At 43.3% G+C, this 13,564-nt stretch overlaps 1 protein-coding gene across 2 annotated transcripts in view; it reads left to right on the top strand.

Annotated features, from left to right (window-relative positions):
* LOC134490988 (complement C3-like) overlaps positions 1-13,564 on the top strand; it is a 69,994-nt gene that overhangs the window by 47,763 nt on the left and 8,667 nt on the right. For both annotated transcript variants that reach the window (XM_063294402.1, XM_063294403.1), the window contains 11 exons: positions 1,146-1,296; positions 3,161-3,321; positions 4,137-4,304; positions 5,871-5,930; positions 6,921-7,011; positions 7,344-7,395; positions 7,979-8,066; positions 8,802-8,891; positions 9,810-9,915; positions 12,423-12,512; positions 13,125-13,211. In XM_063294402.1, the coding sequence (XP_063150472.1) occupies positions 1,146-1,296; positions 3,161-3,321; positions 4,137-4,304; positions 5,871-5,930; positions 6,921-7,011; positions 7,344-7,395; positions 7,979-8,066; positions 8,802-8,891; positions 9,810-9,915; positions 12,423-12,512; positions 13,125-13,211 (1,144 nt within the window). The remainder of the gene's footprint in view (positions 1-1,145; positions 1,297-3,160; positions 3,322-4,136; positions 4,305-5,870; positions 5,931-6,920; positions 7,012-7,343; positions 7,396-7,978; positions 8,067-8,801; positions 8,892-9,809; positions 9,916-12,422; positions 12,513-13,124; positions 13,212-13,564) is intronic.

The raw sequence follows: 13,564 nt of genomic DNA on the forward strand, positions 1-13,564 counted from the left end.
GCAAACAACATGAGCCTGTGTTCCCTCCAGCTGACCAGTAGCAGAATGCAAAAAAGAGCATTCAGTGCCTGAGCTGCATGGATCCTGCAGTCAGAAAAATCTCACCCCATTCCATTCCAAGGGGAGAGAAGATGAATTGGTAGACCATCCTCTCCAGCATGTGTTATATGTCCTTTTGTCTGACAGTTTGCAAAACAAATCTGAGTAGTTGCAACAAAGAGAAACTCCCCATCTGCAAAGGCAAAGTTCTTTCTCTTTCTGCTTAAAAACTGTTGTGAATTGGGAATCTGGAAGGATAACATATTAGCATGCACACCAAGCAGTTCGAAAACATGCAAATGTGAGTAGATTAATTGGTACCGCTTCGGCGGGAAGGTAACGGCGTTCCGTGAGTCATGCTGGCCACATGACCACGGACGGGTCCTTAGGGACAACGCCGGCTCCAAGGCTTAGAAACGGAGATGAGCACCACCCCCTAGAGTCAGACACGACTGGACTTTACGTCAAGGGAAACCTTTACCTTTACCTTTTATGCAACCATGCAACTATGGTTATTTGTTGCTGTGGCGGCTTGAGTAGGAGAATGCTGGTAGAATTGATCCAGGGTATTTTGACTGTTAGTAGATCCTTACAACTCTTCCTGTGTACACAGTAATCCAGGCAAAGCAAGCAGGAATTAGAGTTTTGATTTGTTTCTCCTTAGTAGGCAACCAGAAAATCACCTCCAAAGTTGCTGCTTGGATTTTTTTTTCTTCAACTGATTACTCTGAAACAATATTTCCCCAGAGAAATGTTCCAGTCTACGCCAGGGAAAATCACAGCACCTGCTTTAGCGAGAGTGCTCTGAATGGGAAACCTGTACCATACCTGGGCTGCATAAATGCAGAAACCACTAGATAGCAAAGGGTTAGCTATCTCTCTACTGCCCTCTAGTGGTCATCTGGGTTTTGCAGCCCAATATGATAGCTTTTATATACACATACATGCTTAGGTTAACTGTGATTTGAAGCTCACAGCGACAGAGCCTGAAATAAATTGCTTCAGCTCTCAGATACTGCCAGTGTCACAGGATCACCCCAGTCTGGATCTGCTTTTGAACTGGCCGTGGAGCTGCCCATGGACTCCTCGGACTTGTCCCCTTATAGGATTTGGACATGAGAATCAGTCAAGCAGGAGACTACTTGGCTGGGAGACTGGGCAGCCTGCAGAAGATTTACTCCATTGCCATTACCTCTTACGCACTGTCTTTGCTGGGGAGGAATAAAGAAGCCCGGAAGCTGATTGACCTTTCCACAGGTGAGTGGGTCTCTTCTGGAACAGCTACTGAGATGAGGAAGCCTGCCACAGACCCCGGATGGACTCTCTCCAAAGAAACATGTCATAGAAATTCATCACAGGGCAGGTGAGAGCCAGTCTGGTCTAGTGGTTAAGGTGCTGGGCTAGAAACCAGGAGTCTGTGAGTTCTAGTCCTGCCTTAGGCATGAAAGCCAGCTGGGTGATCTTGGGCCAGTCACTCTCTCTCAGCCTAACTCAGTGCAATGTAGACTAGCCTCCTCATGGTACACCCTGGGCAATGTGCCTTGTCACAGATAAATAGTCTACACATCTGGCTGCTGGACCTCACAAGGATTTCCCAGCAAGAAAGAGCAGCATGAACACCGAACTGCTATGCCATACGCTTAAAAAAAAAAAATCACAGGGCAGGTTAACAAAATGGACTCCACTGCAACACAAACAGCAGCATTTGAGATGAGACCCCCAATGTCCGTGCTCTTGGTATTCAAGAAGCAGTCGTTTTTAAAAAATAACTTAAATTTAGATTTAAAACCTACATTAGGAAAATGTATATAGCCCTGGAGAAAACTTTAATTTAAAAGAGTTTAACTTTTATTTTTGCAACACAAAGACACACTTTTTAAAAAATGCAAGTTGCAAAGAAACTTGGGAGTGTACATTCACAGATATGTGTGATACACACACACGGATAAATAGATGTATGTTTTTTAACAGTTAAAACTTTAACAATTATAGAGCATATACCAATATAGAGACAAATAGTCATTTCCCTTTTTTAAAAGGTACATCAATAGTACTCTGTGCTTGTTTTGTTTATTTATTTATTTATTTGTTGTCTTATTATAATCCTTTTATTTTATTTAAAGGTGTATTTTTGAAAAAAAAACTATGAATAAACAGATAATTAAAAAGGTTATACAATTATAACATTAGTAAAATACACCAGAGTATATTAAATTGTTTTTATGTTATAAAAAAGTATACATTTTTAACTTAGTGCCAAAATCTCCACTATATAATTTTTTTTTAATGTTAAAAAAAGAAGAAAAGGAAAAAAAGAAAAAGATGGGGGAAAAAACCCTAAAATAATATCACTGTGTGTGAATTGGGTGGCCTTATAAATCTGTTTAAGAAATAAATAAATAAATTTCTGAATTCCCCCTTCTTTGTACTCCAACCGATTTGTAGTACCTGTTGACATAAGCTTTAGAAACCATACCCTAAATGTTTGCATTTACCTTGCTACATAATCTATAATATATATGGAAGCCTATACACACACACACACACACAAATACATACATGCACACACACATTCATTCATTCATTCTGCTCAATAGTGTCTGATTCTTGGAGGCTGCCTGGACAAGTCCCTGCAGTTTTCTTGGCAAGGTTTTTCAGAATTGGTTTGCCATTGCCTCCTTCCTACCGCTGAGAGAGAGAGAGTGGCCCAAGGTCACCCAGCTGGCTTTGGGGCTAAGGCAGGACTAGAACTCATGGTCTCCTGGTTTCTAGTGTGGGGCCTTAATCACTACGCCAAACTGGCTCTCGTCTGTGTCTGTGTGCATGTGTGTATCTGCATATTCTCCAAGTATAAGTTCCCAGTCTGATGTTGTAGGTACAATAACTTTTTTCCAGTATCATGCAAAATTTATCCTTGCAGCTGTAAACCTGTATCTTAATAAATTATAGTATTTTTAATTGATGTACGGTCTTAAATAGAAATACATTGTGGTTTTCTTTCAAACGTTATAAATCGTACGTCTTGTATTAAAGTATTCTTGAGGAATATACATGAAGAAACATACCAGTTAATCAGAGACTGATCCCTGTTCCTTCTAACTCCCTTGGCCTTTCCACACAGGGACCCACTGGCCTGACCCCAGCTCCAAACTGTACTCCCTTGAGGCTACATCTTATGGCCTGCTGACTCTCCTCCAGATTAACAGGCTTGACCTGGCCAGCCCCATCGTCCGCTGGCTGACAGAGCAGAGGTTCTACGGAGGGGGCTATGGCTCCACCCAGGTCAGCTCACCTTGCAAGACTCTCGTGGATGGCTTTGGGGCTGCTGTGAAATGTTCCTCTTATGCTCAAGCTAGGAGGGAGCAGAAATGGCAGGAGAGGTGTTATTCACGGAGATTGATAGGCTCCTTGGAGTTTTGTATGGAAATAAATAACTGATTTATTAAGTTAGAGAGTCTTGTTTTGGTTCCCCCTTTACTTCCCCCCATTAAGATGCCATTAGCATGTATTTATTGTTGCCCAGCTTTCTTCCAAAACACAGATTCCATGTCTCAACGGGATCCTTCAAGCTGTTTTCATAGGAGTAGGAACAGGAACTGACAAGGATTTCACACAATTATTTCATTTGCTGCCAAGGGGTGGAGATTCTGTACTACTTTGAGTGCAAGGAGATACCAAGTGAGCAAAGCAGCACCAAATGCAGTGCTGCCAATCCATCTTGCACCATCAGGAATGTATTTTTCAGAGAATTATTTCCATGTCTGTGGGACACTTTATCCATAATGCTCACAGGACCATTTATTTCAATGTCTGAGAAAAGCTATGATGGAAAAGAGAAATGTTGGCATTATGGCTTTCAACTGCTGGAGGAAAATAACAAGCACTAGGGTAAGACTGAGCAGCAAATCAGAAAGCATAGTTCCAGTTTTGCCTCCATCATGAACTTATCAGTTGGCTTTAAGGGAGAAATAATGCTCTTGAGAAGGATAAGTGCACTGATGTACTTTGCATATCTTAAACATGCTATATTAATCTTACCATTCCAACAGCAGAAAGGTGTCCCCTGCCTTTCATGGACCTGCCTCTTTCCCTTGTAGGCAACAATTATGGTCTTCCAGGCACTAGCTCAGTACCAGATGTCTGCATTAAAGAGCAGGCGTGATGAAGACGACTTCTTAGATGTTACCATTACGCTGCCAACCCGCAGTGATTCAGTCCGCTGGCAGATCCACCATGAAAATGCTATGTTAACCCGAACGGAGCAGGTAATGGCAGCTGGGACTGTGACAAGTCTGAAGATTTCTCCTTTCCCACGATATCTGTGGCCCTTCATAACCATTCTTTGCTCCAAATAGCATAGCCCATAAAGGCAGAGAAGAAGGGACAAAAGGCAACCTCTGTCAAGTAAATCAAGCTGTCTTATCTGGAGTCAGTCCACAGATCGGTGCAAGAGCAGTAGAGCTGCACTTGTTAACACCGGGGTCCTCTTGGCATCCTTCGGGCAGCGCCCCTCTAGCTGCACGCCAACAGTGCCTTGCCACAAGCCATGTATAGGACAAGAATGGTGGAACCAACTGACAGCAGGTATATTTAAATGGTTCTCTAGCAGTATTGTGCAATAGCCCCAAGTAGCTCAGGTGCTGTGCTGTAAGTGTATGGTTTAACCCAAGGCTGATGCAGTGGAGGAGTGGAATGACTGGACCCCCCCCGCCCCTTTTTGCCTCCCAAGCAGAACACAAAGGGATGTGAAAATTGGCATTTGTTGCCTATATAAAGTAAAGAAAGGAAGGGGAGACAAACCCTAAATGAAAATGCTGCTTGTGATTCAGCTCCTTGTGACTCTGACCTGCAGTGTTTGTTAGCAACTTTATTCAGCTCAGGTAATAATAATGAGAGAATGGGGGGCGCACAGGAAAGAGCCTGGAGAGGATGGACAGAGTCCTGCAGTCAGACCCACTCCTTTCCTGATGCAGAGCCATAACTGGCTGTTGCCTTCCCTACCAGCTGCCGAGGTGCTGAAGAGGGAGGGCAGCAAAGGGAGGGAATCCATCCCTCACTTGCCTATCATGGGCTGCACTCTCATAATCAGCAGCGATTCAGTCCAGAAACAACAGAGGCAGGGTAGGAATTGGCAATGAACTCAGCAAGCCTTACGATTAAGGTTAGCATACAAGTTAGCCCAAAGTTCTTTTCTTTTTGCCCAATGAAAGACTCTTGCTCCCAGCACAGTGTTGGACAGAGAGCACCTTAGCACTTTATAGCAACATTATAAAGCGGCAAGGCTTTTTATTCTGAAAGAAAAATAAACAAAAAGGGGAAGAAGCCCTCAGACAACAAAGAAGATATGGGCCCCCTTTTTTTAGATAGGAAGAAAAATTATTTCCCTTTAAAAAATTAATCAGTCTGCAGAAAAGTAGGGTAAGTTGACATCCCTTACTACATTCAGTTGCACAGGATACTTCACTTAAGACTGATGTGGCCTTTGAAATGTAGAAGCAATTAATTAAATCTTTAAAGACCAACTAATGTAAGAATTCTCCAGGATACCCTGGAGAAGATGCTGATGCTAGGGAAAGTGGAAGGCAAAAGGAAGAGGGGCCGACCAAGGGCAAGATGGATGGATGATATTCTAGAGGTGATGGACTTGACCTTGGGGGAGCTGGGGGTGGCGATGACTGACAGGAAGCTCTGGCGTGGGCTGGTCCATGAAGTCACGAAGAGTCGGAAGCAACTGAACGAATAAACAACAACAATGTAAGAATTATTTAAACAGCAAGTCACTTTTTTAAAAAAAATCACCTTTGTTCTCCATCCCCACCATCTTTTTGCAGACTAAAAGCACCGAGGGTTTCACAATCACTGCCCGTGGAACAGGAAAAGGAACTCTATCGGTGAGTGAGGTCTTTTCTAGATTGGATGTAGCTCCATTAATGGAGTACAGTTGCCACCCCCTTCCCAAACCCAGGATGCCAACATCAGGTCTATTCCATCCTGGCTGAGTTACAGCCAGGTTTTTCTGCAAATGGGGAAAACCTGTTTGTGGCAATGAATGTGTCTGTAGAGACAGAAGCATGTTAATGCCTTACACACATAGGGAAGTACAATAGGGGATGCCTAGCTTACTTCAATATACTTGCTATCACAGCCTATTGGTGTGCTAGCTAGAAAGGATCCCTGATGCAAGATGGGAGGCATTAAAAGCCTAGTGTACCTCCTTGCTACCAGGCTGAACTCTGAATCAGTAGAAATGTGCAGGTGGAGAAAAGGGATAGTGTTTGTGGCCAAAACTGAAGGGTTGGGAAAGAAAGCAAGTTTCAACAAGATGTTCCCAACACTTGGCTATTGGCTCAAAAAGACAGGCGTTGATTGGCTCATGATTCCCTGCATGTCAGCATGACTCTCCTCATCATGGCCCAATTTTTAAAAAGGTCAGGAACAATTAGAACAGCCAGAATTGTATATGAGTATCCTCTAAATTGGAATTAGAAGGATTTAAAATTAGAAGCCCAATCAGACTTGCAAGATTGTTATCAGCCCCACCAGACAGACCAGACCAGGAATCAACTCCATAGGAAGGCTGAAATTACTTTTATTGAGATTGGCTATAATAACAGAATCTTGCAAGTCTGATTCTGCTGTACTTCCTATATGCATGTGAACTAAGGAGCTTTCTGTCTGAGCTTTTCCACATTTTCTGCTTTTTGTGGACTTAAGATATGTCTCTCCCCTTGTCGCTTTGGTAACTGATTTTACCTATCTCCAACATAGTTATCTTCCTTACTTTCTACATAGATGAGAAAAGTAAGATAGTGTGTCATCTAGGACTTAATTCCTTGGGTTTGGGCTACTTTTGACATTTCACCCTCCTTCTCCTTGCACAGGTCATGAGAGTGTATTATGCCCCTCTGACTGAAGGCATGGCTCCTTGCAAGAAGTTTCATGTCACTGTCTCACTGACAAAGGCTTACCCTGGTAAGGAGGTTGGGTTTGTTCCTATTTCCTACAGGAAGGTGGAGTGATGTGGTGATATGCTGAGAGACATGGCATCAAAGATTCAGTTAAGCTCCCCTCAGTATTGAGTAAATAATGGCCTCTTACGGCAGACATGCTGAGCTCTCTAGCAGAGCACTTGCTTTCCTCAACCTCCCATGTGATCACTGCAAGCATTGTAAGGCCACATATCTCAGAATGTGCACTGTATTGTTGCTCTGATGTATGTGGCTTATACAGTTAGTTTAAGTTAGCACTCAGGAACAAGGGTTAAGAAAGTTGTGATTCTCAACTACTTCCATCTTCCTTTTCAGTTAAGAAGCCAGAGGGAGCCTTGGCCTCAAAGGACATGCAGATCTGCATACAGTGAGTCAGATACAATCTCATAGATATGCCTTCTTACTTTTCAAATGGGCTAATAAGAAATGTGCACAATCCGGAGGCACCTTCTCGTAGCAATGGCTTCCAATGTGCTCACTGCTCTTTTTGGAGAACATGGAAACATTGCCTTGGCAGGATATGAAGTTATGAAGCTGAATTCAGCCTTTGAACACAAATAAACCATTCCCATGCATAATCTCAGAGATTCATCTCACAAGCTCAACTATTTGTGAGCTTCAGTGCCATCCCAAGGGCTGAAATGAAGGTCAGACTGAGGAAGGCAGTGCCATGGCATTGCCTTACAGGCCTCTTCTAGGTATGGCACAATGTTGTACACTTGCCCCACTCTGTGACACTGCTTTTGTCAGTCTGATGAAAGCAGCAAGATGCCCTGATTGGCCTTATTGTTCTATGCCCTTTCTTCCATACAGCTGAAGCTTTTGCTTCATTGCTCCAATGTCTACATGTCCATTACAGCTACAGGGATTTTCAGAGTGATTATGAAACATCAGCAGCTATGATTGCATGACTTCTTTTTCTGGTTAATATCCATCTTCTTCTCTGGTAGATTCCTGGGTGAGACTGATGCCACTATGACCATTGTTGATATCTCCTTGCTGACTGGATTCTCCCCAGATAAGGAAGACTTAGAAAAGGTCTGGCATCCTTAGTCAAATCCAAGGTCGCTACTGATTGCACATGACAAAGGGTTTGTGAGATTGAGCTAAACAGGACAAGTGGATTGGGTTCTTTGTTCATGTCCCAAAGAAAGGAGAGCCTCTTGTGAAAAGCCATAAAAGTGTAATTTATCAAGGAAATACTGCTTCCACCTAGCACTAAAATTGTCTGCTAACGTCAGGAGGGTCAGTCCTATGGGGAAAAAAAATCACTGTCCATTTGTTTGCATTATTACCCAACCCACTACAACCTCTCCCAAATATTAAATATAGCCACATATGTCACAAATATAGCTACACTGAAAGATGCCCCAATCCTGCCATGTGGAATTATGCTATTAATTTTGTCTTCTGGTATACTGATTTTGAATAATTGTTTATATATAATAGCCAGCCACATGTAGGCTGACAGAAATTGTACCTTCAAAGGGGAGCACCTTAATTATAAAATAGTTGAGTTTCTGCTTAAAGAAATTAGCATTGCCCAGCCTCCTCCAACTTCGTGCCTTCCGAATGTGCTAGGGTTCAGCTCCCCAGACAGCACAGCCATTGGATGGAGTGAAATTGTTCAAAGTTGTTTAAAAAGACTGTTAATTAGTAAGAAGGGGAAGTGAAGGGTATGCTGGGACAATATTTTGTTGGGATGGATTAGAGGAAGTTGTGACTATTCACCTTGAGTTCTTCTAATTTTTCATTTCTTTCCTTTGGAAGCAGCTAACAAACCATGTTGACAAATACATATCCAGGTATGAAATGAACAATGCCTTCTCCAACAAGGCTTCTCTCATCCTCTACCTGGACAAGGTACAATTTTTTGTTCTATTTCTCTCCAAATTCTTATTTTTACTAAGCAACACCATGGAAAGCCAGTTTGGTGCAGTGGTTAAAGCGCTGGACAAGGAATGGGGAGACCCAGGTTCTAGTCCGCCCTTAGGCATGGAAGACCCTTGGGTAACCTTGAGCCAGGCACTCCCCCTCAGTCTAAACAGCATCAGGTGCTAAGACAAACTGGCTGATAAACAAAACCCCTCATCTCATCATGCATTGATAGCTTTGCTGTAAGAGCAAGGTGAGCACACTGCAAAAGCAAGCAGAATCTGCAACCATGCAGGGAAGAACAATCATAACTAAGGAATATCGAATGCACACAGAACTGTAAAAAGGAAGAAGAGCTGTTATGACTCATAAATACTTTAGAAGAATATTTTTAACAATTCTCACTGGCCAGCAAAGAAGCCGTGTTCTTAAAATATTGGAAGATAAAACAGACCTTCTGTGACCTTATAGAAGTTGTAAGCTACACTTCCCATCATCCCTGATCATAGGGCATACTGACTGGATTGATGGGCACGGGGATCCACCAACACCTGGAGGACCACAGGTTGGGATTTACAAGAAACATTTGAAACACAAAAGTTCTTCAAACTGAGAAAGGAAGTGTGATCTTTCTATGCTTAGATTATTTAACTTTGGCAGTCAAAAAACTCCAAGAATTAATTGCAAGGATATGTAATCTGGGGCACATTCTAATTTTTCCACCAATATTAACTTAATTCAGGCTAGCGCTGGTCCAGATGGCCTGAGACATCCTCTGGGAAACAATTTGGAAGGTCAGGTTGCAGCTGGGATGAAGGAAGCTTCTCCTGAAGCCCCAAAACTAACTGTGAGGAGCTCAAGCTCTCAATCTCTTTCTCTGTGTGTGTGAATCCTCATATTTTCCAGGTGTCCAACAAGCAACACGAGTGCCTGCGGTTTAAAGTACATCAATACTTTGAAGTGGGAATAATCCAGCCAGGAGCAGTGACTGTCTATGAATACTACGCTGTGGGTGAGGGCTTGAAATTAAACCTTTATAGTCAATATTTCACAATATTACACGTGTTAGACATATAACTTGCCTCTGAGGTATGGCTGGAATATTCCACTGGTATTACCATGAAGAGACTAAAAGCAGACATGTGGTCCCCTCCCTTCATCTCCATCCTTGATGCCTGAAGAACACCCTAGATGTGGCTTTCCTTTGTGTGGATGCAATTTAAGAGGCATGCTGTACAATTACTTTGTAGTGGTGGAATAGACTGAGCTACTCAAGGCTGGGATGAGCAGGGGAAAGGAATCTCTGCCCTGGCCCTGCCCCACTTCATCTCCTTTCATGTTGGGTCTGCCTTTTCAAAGGAAGCTCCCACCGGTGCTGATGGAAGTCCCACTTGAATTGCAGGTCAAACAGTAGTTTCATAGAAGTAATGTTTGTAAGGAACATGGCAAGGAAAGAGAGGTTTGATTTTTGTGCTCCATCATAAAAGCTATGAAACCACCAATATATGTTAATTACATATACACCACCCTAAAAACAATGCCTCTTCACCTAAAAGATTGTTGGCAGAGCAAGACTCAGTCTCTGTCATCAGACATGTTGACTTCTTCTGTCTGACAGTAACTGCAAGGCCCAGAGACTGTGGGGACAAAAGGGGAAAATGGGTTGGCTGCAGCTACGTCACTCAGGGCCTCTCTTTGAGCCCTGGGTGAAGGAGCTGTAGTACCGTCAGCTTTCACGATTCCCAGCACTTCAAAACCGTCCTCTCAGCAATATGGCATTGAGAATAAGGAAGTTAGCACTGGGGCTTCGTGGTCCACTGCTAGATCACTTTTCCTACATCCTATAGATGTGTTCAATCTCAGCTGCCATAATCCTGAGCCAGCATGACCAAAGTTGAAGTCTCTGAAGGCACCAGGTTGGGGAAAGCTGTGCTAGACTGTTAACAACACATTAGTAAACTAGACCGGGGGGTGGGGGGACTGCTGAATTACAGCCTAAAGCACGATGGCTCATAAAAGCAGTACTAACTTCATACAAATAGGAAGTATATATGTGTATACTTATCTAATGACAACAACAAAAAATTCCCAATTTTTTTAAAAAAGACAACCCCCCCTCCAGCCAATGCAGAAAAAGTGACACTTCCTTCTCCTTTAAAATATTAGTTTTAAAGAAAAAGGGAGTCCTGACTAGATCCAAAATAAAAACTCCATGCTTTCTGTGCCAACCTCCAGAATACATTCTTCTCATTCCTGCTTGGTGTTTGCATTTGATCGTCCCTCCCTATGGCTCTCTCAACATTGCCTCCCACTTGTCATGTAAAGTCTTGAATTCTTGTCTTGGAGTTACCAATTAAGGGAGACATGCTACATCTGTGCACAGCAGCATCTCTTGGGGGAGCAGGGGCTCAAAATCTGCAAGATGGAGGGGTGGCAATGCGTTTCAAGTCCCACCCTTCTGGAGCAAATGCACTACAGAAGGGGGCGGGGCTTGGACCAAAACACTAATTTATTTATCAGACTTTGAGGCCGCACAGCCCCTTGATGACTTTGGGCGGCTTACAAGTACAAACAACACATACCAAAAAAGAACACAAGCACCCAGAAGTACAGAACACTATAACCCAACCATAACAGAAGGAGCTCCACAACCATCTTGTCCCCAAGGCCTGGGAAAACAACCAAATCCTTAACAGTTCCCTAGGCCTGCCGTTCTGTAACTTTTACCACCCCCTCTCAAATGTCCCTGTTTCTGCAACTGCTTCTGCCATGATGCTGAAGTGCTGGAATTTGCTAAGAGTTAGATGCTTCCTCACTGGAGATTGTGGCCACCAGCGCATTGAATGCCTTCCAACAACAGATGCTGGTGCACCCATTATGAATCCTTCAAGGCGGAGATCACCTCGCTGTAGCTCTTATGCTCTGGCAGCCTCTAGCTTAGATGACTGCAGAGTGGCATTTGTGGCAAACTGTCTGGAAAATGCAGTTATTCAGACACAACCTATAGGCTGCTAACCGGGACAAATGTTACAGTCTTATGTTGCCAGTGCTTAGAGCACTAAAATGGTTCCTGTTCTATTGCTGGGGACAACTGAAAGTGCTTCTGCCTTCCTTCAAAGCCCTATCTGGCTTAGGAGCAGGTACCTGCCTCTACAATAGTCTGCCATGAAGGAAGGCCTTGAGAGTCTGTCTTCAAAGTGCCCCATCACGCACATCATGTGGGTGGCACATTGACAGCAGCAGTGTCCCCCATGTGGACCATCCTTCCTGGAAGGTTCCTGGGCCTAATCCTCCTGCTATTTTCCTCTGCTTTTTGATATCCTCAGCTCCTTAGGAGCTTTGCTCTCTCTCAAATGGAAGTTATGCTGCTTTTCAGACACCATGACTTTGAAACTGATGTATATAGTATTAGGCATTGAGTTTTATTATAATATGGTAAGTCACTCTGGAAAATAGCTTGTAAAAGATGGGATATATGTGTAACACTAAATCATTCTTAATTTTCCCCTGACCCACTAGAGAACCGTTGCACAAAATTTTACCATCCAAGCAAGGAAGATGGGCTCCTGAGTACATTGTGTCAGAAAGATACCTGCCGTTGCATGGAAGGTAAGGCATTAACCTGGCAAAGCAGGTGTTTTCTCCTGAGATAGAAACACCCCAGAGAAGGGCTTGTTCGCAGTCTTTGCATCAGCCTGGGAGGTCCTTACCTCCCTGCTTTGTTAGATGGACATGAAAAACCTTCAGAAGAAGGGAACTTCTTTCACCAACCCCAACCTGTCAGTTGTGTTGATCATCTGTACGTCTTACACTAAGGGACACACTGTCGTGCCCAATAGACAGGGAGGAAGAGCTGTGCTAGCTGTGTGCAAGGATTTGTAGGCATTCTGACAGCTTTTTTACAAGCCATTTCTAGGGATTCAAGAATATTGTCCCAAGCTAACTTATGAACACTATATTCCTGGCAATGCCCCTCTCTCATAATTGAAACCAAAGCAAAGGTGATATTATTCCACCCTGTTGGTTTAAACATCAGGCCAGGGGTGAGCACCTGAAGCAAACAGGAGAGACACAAGAGCATGGTAGTCCCTTGGAGTCAGAAAACATGTTTGGCTAAGTTCACCCAATATGCTAAGGCAAAAACAATGTGTGAACCCAGCCTTTGGCACTACTGTAGTACACTATATCAATCCAGAATCTATTGTGCTGCTTTGTTCCCAGAAAAATGCAGCTCAGTGAAGAATATCACATCTACGCCAAACAATGCAATGAGGATGGAGGCTGCATGTAAACCTGAAGTAGATTATGGTAAGACACAGGGTTGCCACCAACATGGCTAAACCCCTGAAACATCTTTGTTCCTGACTGTATGAGGTGCCCTTAGTGACTTTTCTCCCCTCCAAATACAAAGCGCATATTTATCCAGAGAAGCTCTAGTGACACTTGGGGGTGAAGGGAAGCATCTCAACCCGAGATTTGTGTTAGCGAGAAATCCAGTGGGCTAATGACAAAATAGGCTGTCTTTGCAGCTTCTCAACTCGGTATTTCTCCTCCAGAATCAGCTTCCAACAGATATATGAGCTTAGTTACATGTATTAAGAGCATTGTATAGCCTATATGAGAGCCAGTTTGGTATAATGGTTAAGGGCCCCGTCTAGAAA

Source organism: Candoia aspera, chromosome 2 (assembly GCF_035149785.1).
Source record: "Candoia aspera isolate rCanAsp1 chromosome 2, rCanAsp1.hap2, whole genome shotgun sequence".
Lineage (NCBI taxonomy): Eukaryota > Metazoa > Chordata > Lepidosauria > Squamata > Boidae > Candoia > Candoia aspera.